Source organism: Daphnia magna, unplaced genomic scaffold (assembly GCF_020631705.1).
Source record: "Daphnia magna isolate NIES unplaced genomic scaffold, ASM2063170v1.1 Dm_contigs439, whole genome shotgun sequence".
Lineage (NCBI taxonomy): Eukaryota > Metazoa > Arthropoda > Branchiopoda > Diplostraca > Daphniidae > Daphnia > Daphnia magna.
This window is the reverse complement of record NW_025533324.1, coordinates 1-20,639: the sequence shown is the minus strand read 5'-3', so window position 1 is coordinate 20,639 and position 20,639 is coordinate 1. Positions and strand designations below refer to the sequence as shown.

General features: G+C 29.3%; 1 protein-coding gene across 1 annotated transcript; it reads left to right on the top strand.

The window, feature by feature from the left end:
* Window positions 1-82: 82 nt before the first annotated feature.
* Window positions 83-1,303, top strand: LOC123468843 (serine/threonine-protein phosphatase 6 regulatory ankyrin repeat subunit B-like). Its single transcript, XM_045168023.1, has one exon. The coding sequence runs from the start codon at window positions 83-85 to the stop codon at window positions 1,301-1,303; it is 1,221 nt and encodes a 406-aa protein (XP_045023958.1).
* Window positions 1,304-20,639: the final 19,336 nt, after the last annotated feature.

Here is a 20,639-nt window from a genome sequence, read left to right as displayed (position 1 = left end):
AAAAAAAAAAAAAGGAGAGAGTGAGAACAGGCAACCTATACATCTTTTTTAGATCGAGTACAAGCCGATTTAAAAAAACGAAATGGAATCCAACAACGATAGACAAAACTTTCAGATCAATTACATCGAAGTGGAAAAAGAGTCGGACAGCAACGACGGCAGCAATAGTACTGTAACTATTCCTTTAGGAGTAGAAGAAGGACACGGAAGCGAATATAATAGCGGCACTGAGAACGAATTAGGTTATTCTGCATCTGAAGAAGAATGCGTAAGTAATGACGAATATATGTTCCAGTACAGCCCAATATCCGAAGAGGATCAGCAAGAGGAGGTGGACATCAACCCTGAGGACGTATCGGAAGAAAACCTACAAGATCCTGTGCACTCAGAACCTACCAGATCGTGTAACAACTGCAAAATGAGGACGGTACCAATTTTATCGTATGGAAGAGCAGGAAAAATAAGAATGGAGAACTTAGCACAAGCCCAACTAAAAAATGGAAATTGGAACTACGAAATGATTTACGCACCTCGGGAATCCATTCGAGAATTCCTTTCTATGAAAAAAGAAGAAGAAAAGAGGGGAGGAGAAAAACTGAAAGAAACACTAAATACCTTCTCTGTAAACGGACAAACTTTGTTGCATGGGACGGTAACGGAAGAACGTTTCGATATAACGGATCTACTGCTAGAATTTGGAGCAGACCCGGATATCATGGAGGATGGACAAACGATAGCACATCGGGCTGCAGCAACAAACAATACACACCTACTACGTGTTTTAAGTTATCACCATTGCAAATTACGCGCCTGGAACTCCCTAGGAGAAACACCGCTTATGGTTGCAATTGCACTTAATCAACGAGAAAGCATAAGCTTTCTTTGGGAAACTTCAATCATCAGCAAATCAGGACGAGGAGCGGAAACTGTGCTACACTATGCAGCTCAGTTTAATAATAGGAATGTCGCCTTAGGAGCCTGTGTCTCGAGACGAGGAGTCGACGTAAATCAGAGATCCCTGCCGAGATTTGAGTCCGCTCTAATGGTTGCAGTTCGTTATGGAAACCCCGACATCGTCAATGTGCTTCTGAAAAATGGTGCCACAGACAACAATCCAGACAAAGATGGAAATTATGCACAGGATTACATAAAAAACAAACAAATACGACGAATATTCAGAATTTGGAAAATGCCAGTGAAAACGAGAAAGCAAAACGTACCTGCAATACATAACGAAGAAAACCAGAGAAAAAGGAAGCGCACAAAATTTGAGTTATCAACCACGGAATCAGAAGAAGACTAGGACCCAACTACCATGTTGCATGCCGACGACCACTGCACAATAATATGATTAACAATTTTATAATAACCTGCAGAATAGTTTTATTTTTCCACAGCCCCAACATTCCTCAAAACTCCAATATTGTATTCCCCAAACGGCGAATTGGTGGAACAATTTCTATTTCCAATATGGGGAGGAGTGTAACGAGCCGCTTTTACTATACTACATTCCCATTATCCTTGCACGGGAGTTTGAGTGGCACATAGTATATGTCACTCAGCTAAGCCCCTCCCACTTCACCTTGTTACGGTCAAAGTACGTCACGGTTGATGTATGTCACGACTGGCGTGCGTCACGGTCGTCGTGAGCACCTGTGGATGTTGCATCCGGAGGATGCACCACCGGCGGATGTCACTACAGGCGGATGTTACTACCGGTGGATGTTACTCCCGGCGGATGCCCCTACCGGCGGATGTTTCATCCGGTGAAAGCTGCCTTCTAGGAGTATATAAACTCGTTGCAGTCTCTTGTATTTTCAGAGCTGTTTTTGTACTCTCAGTAAAACGTTGTACTGTGCACCGAGGACAAAATACAATATTAAAAGCAGATCTTACACTTTTCACGAAACTTTGAAGAAAAATCAATTCGTTCCTCTTTCTGTGAGCTAGAAATAGGCCACTGTGCCATCTTTCACAAATGAGCTCGTCTAATTATATGTGTAATACACAAATCAATTTGTTCAACACAATTTGAGAAGACTTGTCAATCAGAATCGTCAATCAATCATCAAGATTGTTTGTCAATTGCGGAATATTCCGCATCACGTTTCTTGTTAAAAGCAAAATTAGGCTCCACCCAAAAAAAGGGGCTTAGCAGGCCAAAAAATCACACTTTTTGCCGTCCGGAATAACCCCGCCAACATAACATATACATTTTCGTTAATTGTGAATCAACGAGAAAAGAAAACAAAACAAAAATTTTACACTTTAAAAGAAAATTAAATGGGCTATTCAGTAATATATAGTTTAACTAGATTTTTAATTTTTGTAATGTTCAAAATAACAATTAAAGCAGAAAAGAAAAAAAAATTGTATTGGAAAAACAACATTTTCTTAAATAACTCTAAAACTAATTATTATTTTTTTACCAAACTTGGCATACCAATACCTCACATGGTTATGCATCACTTGGTAAAAAATTATTTCCGTAATTGATTTATAACAGGTTGATAAGACCGTTGTCCGGAATAGCCCCCGTCCGGAATAGCCCCGCTCCCCCCTATTCACATTGAATACAAGTATTTTCCATGCAGTTTACATATAGAAGTAAAAACTCATGGTATAACAGTGTATTCACATTGAATACAAGTATATTCCATGCAGTTTACATATAGAAGTAAAAACTCATGGAATAGCAGTGTATTCACATTGAATACAAGTATATTCCATGCAGTTAAGTAAAAACTCATGGTATAACAGTGTATTCACATTGAATACAAGTATATTCCATGCAGTTTACATATAGAAGTAAAAACTCATGGTATAACAGTGTATTCACATTGAATACAAGTATATTCCATGCAGTTTACATATAGAAGTAAAAACTCATGGTATAACAGTGTATTCACATTGAATACAAGTATATTCCATGCAGTTTACATATAGAAGTAAAAACTCATGGTATAACTGTGTATTCACATTGAATACAAGTATATTTGATGTAGTATACATATAGAAGTAAAAACTCATGGTATAACAGTGTATTCACATTGAATACAAGTATATTCCATGCAGTTTACATATAGAAGTAAAAACTCATGGTATAACAGTGTATTCACATTGAATACAAGTATATTCCATGCAGTTTACATATAGAAGTATTAACTCATGGTATAACTGTGTATTCACATTGAATACAAGTATATTCCATGCCGTTTACATATAGAAGTAAAAACTCATGGTATAACAGTATATTCACATTGAATACAAGTATATTCCATGCAGTTTACATATAGAAGTAAAAACTCATGGTATAACAGTGTATTCACATTGAATACAAGTATATTTTATGTAGTATACATATAGAAGTAAAAACTCATGGTATAACAGTGTATTCACATTGAATACAAGTATACTCCATGCAGTTTACATATAGAAGTAAAAATTTATGGTATAACAGTGTATTCACATTGAATACAAGTATATTTGATGCTGTTTACATATAGAAGTAAAAACCCATGGTATAACAGTGTATTCACATTGAATACAAGTATATTCCATGCAGTTTACATATCGAAGTAAAAACTCATGGTATAACAGTGTATTCACATTGAATACAAGTATATTTGATGCTGTTTACATATAGAAGTAAAAACTCATGGTATAACAGTGTATTCACATTGAATACAAGTATATTCCATGCAGTTTACATATAGAAGTAAAAACTCATGGTATAACAGTGTATTCACATTGAATACAAGTATATTTGATGTAGTATACATATAGAAGTAAAAACTCATGGTATAACAGTGTATTCACATTGAATACAAGTATATTCCATGCAGTTTACATATAGAAGTAAAAACTCATGGTATAACAGTGTATTCACATTGAATACAAGTATATTCCATGCAGTTTACAAATAGAAGTAAAAACTCATGGTATAACAGTGTATTCAAATTGAATACAAGTATATTCCATGCAGTTTACATATAGAAGTAAAAACTCATGGTATAACAGTGCATTCACATTGAATACAATTATATTTGATGCTATTTACATATAGAAGTAAAAACCCATGGTATAACAGTGTATTCACATTGAATACAAGTATATTCCATGCAGTTTACATATAGAAGTAAAAACTCATGGTATAACAGTGTCTTCACATTGAATACAAGTATATTTGATGCTGGTTACATGTAGAAGTAAAAACTCATGGTATAACAGTGTATTCACATTGAATACAAGTATATTTGATGCTGTTTACATATAGAAGTAAAAACTCATGGTATAACAGTGTATTCACATTAAATACAAGTATATTCCATGCAGTTTACCGATAGAAGTAAAAACTCATGGTATAACACTGTATTCACTTTGAATACAAGTATATTCCATGCAGTTTACATATAGAAGTAAAAACTTATGTTATAACAGTGTATTCACATTGAATACAATTATATTTGATGCTGTTTACATATAGAAGTAAAAACCCATGGTATAACAGTGTATTCACATTGAATACAAGTATATTCCATGCAGTTTACATATAGAAGTAAAAATTCATGGTATAACAGTGCATTCACATTGAATACAAGTATATTTGATGCTGTTTACATATAGAAGTAAAAACTCATGGTATAACAGTGTATTCACATTTAATACAAGTATATTTGATGCTGTTTACATATAGAAGTAAAAACTCATGGTATAACAGTGTATTCACATTGAATACAAGTATATTTGATGTAGTATACATATAGAAGTAAAAACTCATGGTATAACAGTGTATTCACATTGAATACAAGTATATTCCATGCAGTTTACATATAGAAGAAAAACTCATGGTATAACAGTGTATTCACATTAAATACAAGTATATTCCATGCAGTTTACATATAGAAGTAAAAACTCATGGTATAACTGTGTATTCACATTGAATACAAGTATATTCCATGCAGTTTACATATAGAAGTAAAAACCCGTGGTATAACAGTGTATTCTTATTGAATACAAGTATATTCCATGCAGTTTACATATAGAAGTAAAAACTCATGGTATAACAGTGTATTCACATTGAATACAAGTATATTTGATGTAGTATACATATAGAAGTAAAAACTCATGGTATAACAGTGTATTCAAATTGAATACAAGTATATTTGATTCTGTTTACATATAGAAGTAAAAACTCATGTTATAACAGTGTATTCACATTGAATACAAGTATATTTGATGCTGTTTACATATAGAAGTAAAAACTCGTGGTATAACAGTGTATTCACATTGAATACAAGTATATTCCATGCAGTTTACATATAGAAGTAAAAACTCATGGTATAACAGTGTATTCACATTGAATACAAGTATATTTGATGTAGTATACATATAGAAGTAAAAACTTATGGTATAACAGTGTATTCACATTGAATACAAGTATATTCCATGAGGTTTACATATAGAAGTAAAAACTCATGGTATAACAGTGTATTCACATTGAATATAAGTATATTCCATGCAGTTTACATATAGAAGTAAAAACTCGTGGTATAACAGTGTATTCACATTGAATACAAGTATATTCCATGCAGTTTACATATGGAAGTAAAAACTCATGGTATAACAGTGTATTCACATTGAATACAAGTATATTTGATGCTGTTTACATATAGAAGTAAAAACTCATGGTATAACAGTGTATTCACATTGAATACAAGTATATTTGATGCTGTTTACATATAGAAGAAAAAACTCATGGTATAACAGTGTATTCACATTGAATACAAAGTATATTTGATGCTGTTTACATATAGAAGTAAAAACTCATGGTATAACAGTGTATTCACATTGAATACAAGTATATTTGATGTAGTATACATATAGAAGTAAAAACTCATGGTATAACAGTTTATTCACATTGAATACAATTATATTCCATGCAGTTTACATATAGAAGTAAAAACTCATGGTATAACAGTGTATTCAAATTGAATACAAGTATATTCCTTGCAGTTTACATATAGAAGTAAAAAATCATGGTATAACAGTGTATTCACATTCAATACAAGTATATTCCATGCAGTTTACATATAGAAGTAAAAACTCATGGTATAACAGTGTATTCACATTGAATACAAGTATATTCCATGCAGTTTACATATCGAAGTAAAAACCCATGGTATAACAGTGTATTCTCATTGAATACAAGTATATTTGATGCTGTTTACATATAGAAGTAAAAACTCATGGTATAACAGTGTATTCACATTGAATACAAGTATATTCCATGCAGTTTACATATAGAAGTAAAAACTCCTGGTATAACAGTGTATTCACATTGAATACAAGTATATTTGATGTAGTATACATATAGAAGTAAAAACTCACGGTATAACAGTGTATTCACATTGGATACAAGTATTTTCCATGCAGTTTACATATAGAAGTAAAAACTCATGGTATAACAGTGTATTCACATTGAATACAAGTATATTTGATGCTGGTTACATATAGAAGTAAAAACTTATGGTATAACAGTGTATTCACATTGAATACAAGTATATTTGATGCGGTTTACATATAGAAGTAAAAACTCATGGTATAACAGTGTATTCACATTAAATACAAGTATATTCCATGCAGTTTACATATAGAAGTAAAAACTCATGGTATAACAGTGTATTCACATTGAATACAAGTATATTCCATGCAGTTTACATATAGAAGTAAAAACTCATGGTATAACAGTGTATTCACATTGAATACAAGTATATTTGATGCAGTATACATATAGAAGTAAAAACTCATGGTATAACAGTGAATTCACATTGAATACAAGTATATTCCATGCAGTTTACATATAGAAGTATTAACTCATGGTATAACTGTGTATTCACATTGAATACAAGTATATTCCATGCAGTTTACATATAGAAGTAAAAACCCGTAATATAACAGTGTATTCACATTGAATACAAGTATATTCCATGCAGTTTACATATCGAAGTAAAAACTCATGGTATAAAAGTGTATTCACATTGAATACAAGTATATTTGATGCTGTTTACATATAGAAGTAAAAACTCATGGTATAACAGTGTATTCACATTGAATACAAGTATATTTGATGCTGTTTACATATAGAAGTAAAAACTCATGGTATAACAGTGTATTCACATTGAATACAAGTATATTCCTTGCAGTTTACATATAGAAGTAAAAAATCATGGTATAACAGTGTATTCACATTCAATACAAGTATATTTGATGTAGTATATATATAGAAGTAAAAACTCATGGTATAACAGTGTATTCACATTGAATACAAGTATATTTGATGCTGTTTACATATAGAAGTAAAAACTCATGGTATAACAGTGTATTCACATTGAATACAAGTATATTCCATGCAGTTTACATATAGAAGTAAAAACTCATGGTATAACAGTGCATTCACATTGAATACAATTATATTTGATGCTATTTACATATAGAAGTAAAAACCCATGGTATAACAGTGTATTCACATTGAATACAAGTATATTCCATGCAGTTTACATATAGAAGTAAAAACTCATGGTATAACAGTGTCTTCACATTGAATACAAGTATATTTGATGCTGGTTACATGTAGAAGTAAAAACTCATGGTATAACAGTGTATTCACATTGAATACAAGTATATTTGATGCTGTTTACATATAGAAGTAAAAACTCATGGTATAACAGTGTATTCACATTAAATACAAGTATATTCCATGCAGTTTACCGATAGAAGTAAAAACTCATGGTATAACACTGTATTCACTTTGAATACAAGTATATTCCATGCAGTTTACATATAGAAGTAAAAACTTATGTTATAACAGTGTATTCACATTGAATACAATTATATTTGATGCTGTTTACATATAGAAGTAAAAACCCATGGTATAACAGTGTATTCACATTGAATACAAGTATATTCCATGCAGTTTACATATAGAAGTAAAAATTCATGGTATAACAGTGCATTCACATTGAATACAAGTATATTTGATGCTGTTTACATATAGAAGTAAAAACTCATGGTATAACAGTGTATTCACATTTAATACAAGTATATTTGATGCTGTTTACATATAGAAGTAAAAACTCATGGTATAACAGTGTATTCACATTGAATACAAGTATATTTGATGTAGTATACATATAGAAGTAAAAACTCATGGTATAACAGTGTATTCACATTGAATACAAGTATATTCCATGCAGTTTACATATAGAAGAAAAACTCATGGTATAACAGTGTATTCACATTAAATACAAGTATATTCCATGCAGTTTACATATAGAAGTAAAAACTCATGGTATAACTGTGTATTCACATTGAATACAAGTATATTCCATGCAGTTTACATATAGAAGTAAAAACCCGTGGTATAACAGTGTATTCTTATTGAATACAAGTATATTCCATGCAGTTTACATATAGAAGTAAAAACTCATGGTATAACAGTGTATTCACATTGAATACAAGTATATTTGATGTAGTATACATATAGAAGTAAAAACTCATGGTATAACAGTGTATTCAAATTGAATACAAGTATATTTGATTCTGTTTACATATAGAAGTAAAAACTCATGTTATAACAGTGTATTCACATTGAATACAAGTATATTTGATGCTGTTTACATATAGAAGTAAAAACTCATGGTATAACAGTGTATTCACATTAAATACAAGTATATTCCATGCAGTTTACATAAAGAAGTAAAAACACATGGTATAACAGTGTATTCACATTGAATACAAGTATATTCCATGCAGTTTACATATAGAAGTAAAAACTCATGGTATAACAGTGTATTCACATTGAATACAAGTATATTCCATGCAGTTTACATATCGAAGTAAAAACTCATGGTATAACAGTGTATTCACATTGAATACAAGTATATTTGATGCTGTTTACATATAGAAGTAAAAACTCATGGTAATACAGTGTATTCACATTGAATACAAGTATATTCCATGCAGTTTACATATAGAAGTAAAAACTCATGGTATAACAGTGTATTCACATTGAATACAAGTATATTTGATGTAGTATACATATAGAAGTAAAAACTTATGGTATAACAGTGTATTCACATTGAATACAAGTATATTCCATGAGGTTTACATATAGAAGTAAAAACTCATGGTATAACAGTGTATTCACATTGAATATAAGTATATTCCATGCAGTTTACATATAGAAGTAAAAACTCGTGGTATAACAGTGTATTCACATTGAATACAAGTATATTCCATGCAGTTTACATATGGAAGTAAAAACTCATGGTATAACAGTGTATTCACATTGAATACAAGTATATTTGATGCTGTTTACATATAGAAGTAAAAACTCATGGTATAACAGTGTATTCACATTGAATACAAGTATATTTGATGCTGTTTACATATAGAAGAAAAAACTCATGGTATAACAGTGTATTCACATTGAATACAAGTATATTTGATGCTGTTTACATATAGAAGTAAAAACTCATGGTATAACAGTGTATTCACATTGAATACAAGTATATTTGATGTAGTATACATATAGAAGTAAAAACTCATGGTATAACAGTTTATTCACATTGAATACAATTATATTCCATGCAGTTTACATATAGAAGTAAAAACTCATGGTATAACAGTGTATTCAAATTGAATACAAGTATATTCCTTGCAGTTTACATATAGAAGTAAAAAATCATGGTATAACAGTGTATTCACATTGAATACAAGTATATTCCATGGAGTTTACATATAGAAGTAAAAACTCATGGTATAACAGTGTATTCACATTGAATACAAGTATATTCCATGCAGTTTACATATCGAAGTAAAAACCCATGGTATAACAGTGTATTCTCATTGAATACAAGTATATTTGATGCTGTTTACATATAGAAGTAAAAACTCATGGTATAACAGTGTATTCACATTGAATACAAGTATATTCCATGCAGTTTACATATAGAAGTAAAAACTCCTGGTATAACAGTGTATTCACATTGAATACAAGTATATTTGATGTAGTATACATATAGAAGTAAAAACTCACGGTATAACAGTGTATTCACATTGGATACAAGTATTTTCCATGCAGTTTACATATAGAAGTAAAAACTCATGGTATAACAGTGTATTCACATTGAATACAAGTATATTTAATGCTGGTTACATATAGAAGTAAAAACTTATGGTATAACAGTGTATTCACATTGAATACAAGTATATTTGATGCGGTTTACATATAGAAGTAAAAACTCATGGTATAACAGTGTATTCACATTGAATACAAGTATATTATGCAGTTTACATATAGAAGTAAAAACTCATGGTATAACAGTGTATTCACATTGAATACAAGTATATTCCATGCAGTTTACATATAGAAGTAAAAACTCATGGTATAACAGTGTATTCACATTGAATACAAGTATATTTGATGCAGTATACATATAGAAGTAAAAACTCATGGTATAACAGTGATATTCACATTGAATACAAGTATATTCCATGCAGTTTACATATAGAAGTATTAAAAACTCATGGTATAACAGTGTATTCACATTGAATACAAGTATATTCCATGCAGTTTACATATAGAAGTAAAAACCCATGGTATAACAGTGTATTCACATTGAATACAAGTATATTCCATGCAGTTTACATATCGAAGTAAAAACTCATGGTATAACAGTGTATTCACATTGAATACAAGTATATTTGCATGCTGTTTACATATAGAAGTAAAAACTCATGGTATAACAGTGTATTCACATTGAATACAAGTATATTTGATGCTGTTTACATATAGAAGTAAAAACTCATGGTATAACAGTGTATTCACATTGAATACAAGTATATTCCATGCAGTTTACATATAGAAGTAAAAACTCATGGTATAACAGTGTATTCACATTGAATACAAGTATATTTGATGTAGTATACATATAGAAGTAAAAACTCATGGTATAACAGTGTATTAACATTGAATACAAGTATATTCCATGCAGTTTACATATAGAAGTAAAAACTCATGGTATAACAGTGTATTCACATTGAATACAAGTATATTTGATGTAGTATACATATAGAAGTAAAAACTCATGGTATAACAGTGTATTCACATTGAATACAAGTATATTCCATGCAGTTTACATATAGAAGAAAAAAGTCATGGTATAACAGTGTATTCTCATTGAATACAAGTATATTCCATGCAGTTTACATATAGAAGTAAAAACTCATGGTATAACAGTGTATTGACATTGAATACAAGTATATTCCATGCAGTTTACATATAGAAGTAAAAACTCATGGTATAACAGTGTATTCACATTGAATACAAGTATATTCCATGCAGTTTACATATAGAAGTAAAAACTCATGGTATAACAGTGTATTCACATTGAATACAAGTATATTTGATGCAGTATACATATAGAAGTAAAAACTCATGGTATAACAGTGTATTCACATTGAATACAAGTATATTCCATGCAGGTTTACATATAGAAGTAAAAACTCATGGTATAACAGTGTATTCACATTGAATACAAGTATATTCCATGCAGTTTACATATAGAAGTAAAAACTCGTGGTATAACAGTGTATTCACATTGAATACAAGTATATTCCATGCAGTTTACATATGGAAGTAAAAACTCATGGTATAACAGTGTATTCACATTGAATACAAGTATATTTGATGCTGTTTACATATAGAAGTAAAAACTCATGGTATAACAGTGTATTCACATTGAATACAAGTATATTTGATGCTGTTTACATATAGAAGTAAAAACTCATGGTATAACAGTGTATTCACATTGAATACAAGTATATTTGATGCTGTTTACATATAGAAGTAAAAACTCATGGTATAACAGTGTATTCACATTGAATACAAGTATATTTGATGTAGTATACATATAGAAGTAAAAACTCATGGTATAACAGTGTATTCACATTGAATACAAGTATATTCCATGCAGTTTACATATAGAATAAAAACTCATGGTATAACAGTGTATTCACATTGAATACAAGTATATTCCATGCAGTTTACATATAGAAGTAAAAACTCATGGTATAACAGTGTATTCACATTGAATACAAGTATATTCCATGCAGTTTACATATAGAAGTAAAAACTCATGGTATAACAGTGTATTCACATTGAATACAAGTATATTCCATGCAGTTTACATATAGAAGTAAAAACTCATGGTATAACAGTGTATTCACATTGAATACAAGTATATTTGATGCAGTTTACATATAGAAGTAAAAACTCATGGTATAACAGTGTATTCACATTGAATACAAGTATATTTGATGCTGTTTACATATAGAAGTAAAAACTCATGGTATAACAGTGTATTCACATTGAATACAAGTATATTCCATGCAGTTTACATATAGAAGTAAAAACTCATGGTATAACAGTGTATTCACATTGAATACAAGTATATTCCTATGCAGTTTACATATAGAAGTAAAAACTCATGGTATAACAGTGTATTCACATTGAATACAAGTATATTCCATGCAGTTTACATATAGAAGTAAAAACTCATGGTATAACAGTGTATTCACATTGAATACAAGTATATTTGATGCTGTTTACATATAGAAGTAAAAACTCATGGTATAACAGTGTATTCACATTGAATACAAGTATATTCCTGATGCTGTTTACATATAGAAGTAAAAACTCATGGTATAACAGTGTATTCACATTGAATACAAGTATATTTGATGCAGTTTACATATAGAAGTAAAAACTCATGGTATAACAGTGTATTCACATTGAATACAAGTATATTCCATGCAGTTTACATATAGAAGTAAAAACTCATGGTATAACAGTGTATTCACATTGAATACAAGTATATTTGATGTAGTATACATATAGAAGTAAAAACTCATGGTATAACAGTGTATTCACATTGAATACAAGTATATTCCATGCAGTTTACATATAGAAGTAAAAACTCATGGTATAACAGTGTATTCACATTGAATACAAGTATATTTGATGCTGTTTACATATAGAAGTAAAATACTCATGGTATAACAGTGTATTCACATTGAATACAAGTATATTCGATGCGGTTTAGTTTACATATAGAAGTAAAAACTCATGGTATAACAGTGTATTCACATTCAATACAAGTATATTCCATGCAGTTTACATATAGAAGTAAAAACTCATGGTATAACAGTGTATTCACATTGAATACAAGTATATTCCATGCAGTTTACATATAGAAGTAAAAACTCATGGTATAACAGTGTATTCACATTGAATACAAGTATATTTGATGCAGTATACATATAGAAGTAAAAACTCATGGTATAACAGTGAATTCACATTGAATACAAGTATATTCCATGCAGTTTACATATAGAAGTATTAACTCATGGTATAACTGTGTATTCACATTGAATACAAGTATATTCCATGCAGTTTACATATAGAAGTAAAAACCCGTAATATAACAGTGTATTCACATTGAATACAAGTATATTCCATGCAGTTTACATATCGAAGTAAAAACTCATGGTATAAAAGTGTATTCACATTGAATACAAGTATATTTGATGCTGTTTACATATAGAAGTAAAAACTCATGGTATAACAGTGTATTCACATTGAATACAAGTATATTTGATGCTGTTTACATATAGAAGTAAAAACTCATGGTATAACAGTGTATTCACATTGAATACAAGTATATTCCTTGCAGTTTACATATAGAAGTAAAAAATCATGGTATAACAGTGTATTCACATTCAATACAAGTATATTTGATGTAGTATATATATAGAAGTAAAAACTCATGGTATAACAGTGTATTCACATTGAATACAAGTATATTCCATGCAGTTTACATATAGAAGTAAAACCTCATGGTATAAAAGTGTATTCACATTGAATACAAGTATATTTGATGTAGTATACATATAGAAGTAAAAACTCATGGTATAACAGTGTATTCACATTGAATACAAGTATATTCCATGCAGTTTTTTATAGAAGTAAAAAATCATGGTATAACAGTGTATTCACATTCAATACAAGTATATTTGATGTAGTATACATATAGAAGTAAAAACTCATGGTATAACAGTGTATTCACATTGAATACAAGTATATTCCATGCAGTTTACATATAGAAGAAACAAAGTCATGGTATAACTGTGTATTCACATTGAATACAAGTATATTCCATGCAGTTTACATATAGAAGTAAAAACTAATGGTATAACAGTGTATTGACATTGAATACAAGTATATTCCATGCAGTTTACATATAGAAGTAAAAACTCATGGTATAACAGTGTATTCACATTGAATACAAGTATATTCCATGCAGTTTACATATAGAAGTAAAAACTCATGGTATAACAGTGTATTCACATTGAATACAAGTATATTTGATGTAGTATACATATAGAAGTAAAAACTCATGGTATAACAGTGTATTCACATTGAATACAAGTATATTCCATGAGGTTTACATATAGAAGTAAAAACTCATGGTATAACAGTGTATTCACATTGAATATAAGTATATTCCATGCAGTTTACATATAGAAGTAAAAACTCGTGGTATAACAGTGTATTCACATTGAATACAAGTATATTCCATGCTGTTTACATATAGAAGTAAAAACTCATGGTATAACAGTGTATTCACATTGAATACAAGTATATTTGATGCTGTTTACATATAGAAGTAAAAACTCATGGTATAACAGTGTATTCACATTGAATACAAGTATATTTGATGCTGTTTACATAAGAAAAAAACTCATGGTATAACAGTGTATTCACATTGAATACAAGTATATTCGATGCGTTTACATATAGAAGTAAAAACTCATGGTATAACAGTGTATTCACATTGAATACAAGTATATTTGATGTAGTATACATATAGAAGTAAAAACTCATGGTATAACAGTTTATTCACATTGAATACAATTATATTCCATGCAGTTTACATATAGAAGTAAAAACTCATGGTATAACAGTGTATTCACATTGAATACAAGTATATTCCTTGCAGTTTACATATAGAAGTAAAAAATCATGGTATAACAGTGTATTCACATTCAATACAAGTATATTCCATGCAGTTTACATATAGAAGTAAAAACTCATGGTATAACAGTGTATTCACATTGAATACAAGTATATTCCATGCAGTTTACATATCGAAGTAAAAACCCATGGTATAACAGTGTATTCTCATTGAATACAAGTATATTTGATGCTGTTTACATATAGAAGTAAAAACGCATGGTATAACAGTGTATTCACATTGAATACAAGTATATTCCATGCAGTTTACATATAGAAGTAAAAACTCCTGGTATAACAGTGTATTCACATTGAATACAAGTATATTTGATGTAGTATACATATAGAAGTAAAAATTCACGGTATAACAGTGTATTCACATTGGATACAAGTATATTCCATGCAGTTTACATATAGAAGTAAAAACTCATGGTATAACAGTGTATTCACATTGAATACAAGTATATTTGATGCTGGTTACATATAGAAGTAAAAACTTATGGAATAACAGTGTATTCACATTGAATACAAGTATATTTGATGCGGTTTACATATAGAAGTAAAAACTCATGGTATAACAGTGTATTCACATTAAATACAAGTATATTCCATGCAGTTTACATATAGAAGTAAAAACTCATGGTATAACAGTGTATTCACATTGAATACAAGTATATTCCATGCAGTTTACATATAGAAGTAAAAACTCATGGTATAACAGTGTATTCACATTGAATACAAGTATATTTGATGCAGTATACATATAGAAGTAAAAACTCATGGTATAACAGTGTATTCACATTGAATACAAGTATATTCCATGCAGTTTACATATAGAAGTATTAACTCATGGTATAACTGTGTATTCACATTGAATACAAGTATATTCCATGCAGTTTACATATAGAAGTAAAAACCCGTAATATAACAGTGTATTCACATTGAATACAAGTATATTCCATGCAGTTTACATATCGAAGTAAAAACTCATGGTATAACAGTGTATTCACATTGAATACAAGTATATTTGTTGCTGTTTACATATAGAAGTAAAAACTCATGGTATAACAGTGTATTCACATTGAATACAAGTATATTTGATGCTGTTTACATATAGAAGTAAAAACTCATGGTATAACAGTGTATTCACATTGAATACAAGTATATTCCTTGCAGTTTACATTTAGAAGTAAAAATACAATGGTATAACAGTGTATTCACATTCAATACAAGTATATTTGATGTATATATATAAAGAAAAACTCATGGTATAACAGTTATACATTGAATACAAGAATATCATGGTATAACAGTGTATTCACATATACAATATATTGAAGCTAAAAAAAAACTCATGGTATAACAGTGTATTCACATTGAATACAAAATACCATATAGAAGTTATAACATCATTGAATAAAGTAAAACCTCATGGTATAACAGTGTATTCACATTGAATACAAGTATATTTGATAAGAAGTAAAAAACTCATGGTATAACAGTGTATTCACATTGAATACAAGTATATTCCATGCAGTTTACAAAATATTGAAAGTTATTGTATAACAGTGTATTCACATTGAATACAAGTATATTTGATGCAGTTTACATATAGAAGTAAAAACTCATGGTATAACAGTGTATTCACATTGAATACAAGTATATTCCATGCAGTTTACATATAGAAGTAAAAACTCATGGTATAACAGTGTATTCACATTGAATACAAGTATATTCCATGCAGTAAACATTTACATATAGAAGTAAAAACTCATGGTATAACAGTGTATTCACATTGAATACAAGTATATTCCATGAGTTTAATATAGTAAAGAAAAAACTCATGGTATAACAGTGTATTCACATTGAATACAAGTATATTTGATGCTGTTTACATATAGAAGTAAAAACTCATGGTATAACAGTGTATTCACATTGAATACAAGTATATTCCATGCAGTTTACATATAGAAGTAAAAACTCATGGTATAACAGTGTATTCACATTGAATACAAGTATATTTGATGCAGTTTACATATAGAAGTAAAAACTCATGGTATAACAGTGTATTCACATTGAATACAAGTATATTTGATGCTGTTTACATATAGAAGTAAAAACTCATGGTATAACAGTGTATTCACATTGAATACAAGTATATTCCATGCTTAGTTTATATATAGAAGTAAAAACTCATGGTATAACAGTGTATTCACATTGAATACAAGTATATTCCATGCATGCTGTTTACATATAGAAGTAAAAACTCATGGTATAACAGTGTATTCACATTGAATACAAGTATATTCCATGCAGTTTACATATAGAAGTAAAAACTCATGGTATAACAGTGTATTCACATTGAATACAAGTATATTCCATGCAGTTTACATATAGAAGTAAAAACTCATGGTATAACAGTGTATTCACATTGAATACAAGTATATTTCATGCTGTTTACATATAGAAGTAAAAACTCATGGTATAACAGTGTATTCACATTGAATACAAGTATATTCCATGCAGTTTACATATAAAAAAGATGTAAAGGTATTCACATTGAATACAATATATTTATGCAGTTTACATATAGAAAAAAACTCATGGTATAACAGTGTATTCACATTGAATACAAGTATATTCCATGCAGTTTAAACATATACATAAAAAGTATAAATAAAAACTCATGGTATAACAGTGTATTCACATTGAATACAAGTATACATTGAATTTACATAGATAGAAATAAAAACTCATGGTATAACAGTGTATTCACATTGAATACAAGTATATTCCATGCAGTTTACATATAGAAGTAAAAACTCATGGTATAACAGTGTATTCACATTGAATACAAGTATATTCCATGCAGTTTACATATAGAAGTAAAAACTCATGGTATAACAGTGTATTCACATTGAATACAAGTATATTCCATGCAGTTTACATATAGAAGTAAAAACTCATGGTATAACAGTGTATTCACATTGAATACAAGTATATTTGATGCTGTTTACATATAGAAGTAAAAACTCATGGTATAACAGTGTATTCACATTGAATACAAGTATATTCCATGCAGTTTACATATAGAAGTAAAAACTCATGGTATAACAGTGTATTCACATTGAATACAAGTATATTTCCATGCAGTTTACATATAGAAGTAAAAACTCATGGTATAACAGTGTATTCACATTGAATACAAGTATATTCCATGCAGTTTACATATAGAAGTAAAAACTCATGGTATAACAGTGTATTCACATTGAATACAAGTATATTCCATGCTGTTTACATATAGAAGTAAAAACTCATGGTATAACAGTGTATTCACATTGAATACAAGTATATTCCATGCAGTTTACATATAGAAGTAAAAACTCATGGTATAACAGTGTATTCACATTGAATACAAGTATATTCGATGCTGTTTACATATAGAAGTAAAAACTCATGGTATAACAGTGTATTCACATTGAATACAAGTATATTCCATGCAGTTTACATATAGAAGTAAAAACTCATGGTATAACAGTGTATTCACATTGAATACAAGTATATTCCATGCAGTTTACATATAGAAGTAAAAACTCATGGTATAACAGTGTATTCACATTGAATACAAGTATATTTGATGCAGTTTACATATAGAAGTAAAAACTCATGGTATAACAGTGTATTCACATTGAATACAAGTATATTTGATGCTGTTTACATATAGAAGTAAAAACTCATGGTATAACAGTGTATTCACATTGAATACAAGTATATTCCATGCAGTTTACATAATAAAAAACCTCATGGTATATAAGGTGTATTCACATTGAATACAAGTATATTTGATGCTGTTTACATATAGAACTAAAAACTCATGGTATAACAGTGTATTCACATTGAATACAAGTATATTCCATGCAGTTTACATATAGAAGTAAAAACTCATGGTATAACAGTGTATTCACATTGAATACAAGTATATTCCATGCAGTTTACATATAGAAGTAAAAACTCATGGTATAACAGTGTATTCACATTGAATACAAGTATATTCCATGCAGTTTACATATAGAAGTAAAAACTCATGGTATAACAGTGTATTCACATTGAATACAAGTATATTCCATGCAGTTTACATATAGAAGTAAAAACTCATGGTATAACAGTGTATTCACATTGAATACAAGTATATTTGATGCTGTTTACATATAGAACTAAAAACTCATGGTATAACAGTGTATTCACATTGAATACAAGTATATTCCATGCAGTTTACATATAGAAGTAAAAACTCATGGTATAACAGTGTATTCACATTGAATACAAGTATATTTGATGCTGTTTACATATAGAACTAAAAACTCATGGTATAACAGTGTATTCACATTGAATACAAGTATATTCCATGCAGTTTACATATAGAAGTAAAAACTCATGGTATAACAGTGTATTCACATTGAATACAAGTATATTTGATGCTGTTTACATATAGAAGTAAAAACTCATGGTATAACAGTGTATTCACATTGAATACAAGTATATTCCATGCAGTTTACATATAGAAGTAAAAACTCATGGTATAACAGTGTATTCACATTGAATACAAGTATATTCCATGCAGTTTACATATAGAAGTAAAAACTCATGGTATAACAGTGTATTCACATTGAATACAAGTATATTCCATGCAGTTTACATATAGAATTAAAAACTCATGGTATAACAGTGTATTCACATTGAATACAAGTATATTTGATGCTGTTTACATATAGAAGTAAAAACTCATGGTATAACAGTGTATTCACATTGAATACAAGTATATTCCATGCAGTTTACATATAGAAGTAAAAACTCATGGTATAACAGTGTATTCACATTGAATACAAGTATATTTGATGCTGTTTACATATAGAAGTAAAAACTCATGGTATAACAGTGTATTCACATTGAATACAAGTATATTCCATGCAGTTTACATATAGAAGTAAAAACTCATGGTATAACAGTGTATTCACATTGAATACAAGTATATTCCATGCAGTTTACATAAGAAGTAAAAACTCATGGTAGGTAACAGTGTATTCACATTGAATACAAGTATATTTGATGCAGTTTACATATAGAAGTAAAAACTCATGGGTATAACAGTGTATTCACATTGAATACAAGTATATTTGATGCTGTTTACATATAGAAGTAAAAACCTCATGGTATAACAGTGTATTCACATTGAATACAAGTATATTCCATGCAGTTTACATATAGAAGTAAAAACTCATGGTATAACAGTGTATTCACATTGAATACAAGTATATTTGATGCTGTTTACATATAGAACTAAAAACTCATGGTATAACAGTGTATTCACATTGAATACAAGTATATTCCATGCAGTTTACATATAGAAGTAAAACTCATGGTATAACAGTGTATTCACATTGAATACAAGTATATTCATGCTAGTTTACATATAGAAGTAAAAACTATATTGAACGAAGTAATG

Excerpts from the sequence above, each read along its gene's own strand:
- LOC123468843 (XM_045168023.1), top strand. The coding sequence starts at position 83 with ATGGAATCCAACAACGATAGACAAAACTTTCAGATCAATTACATCGAA.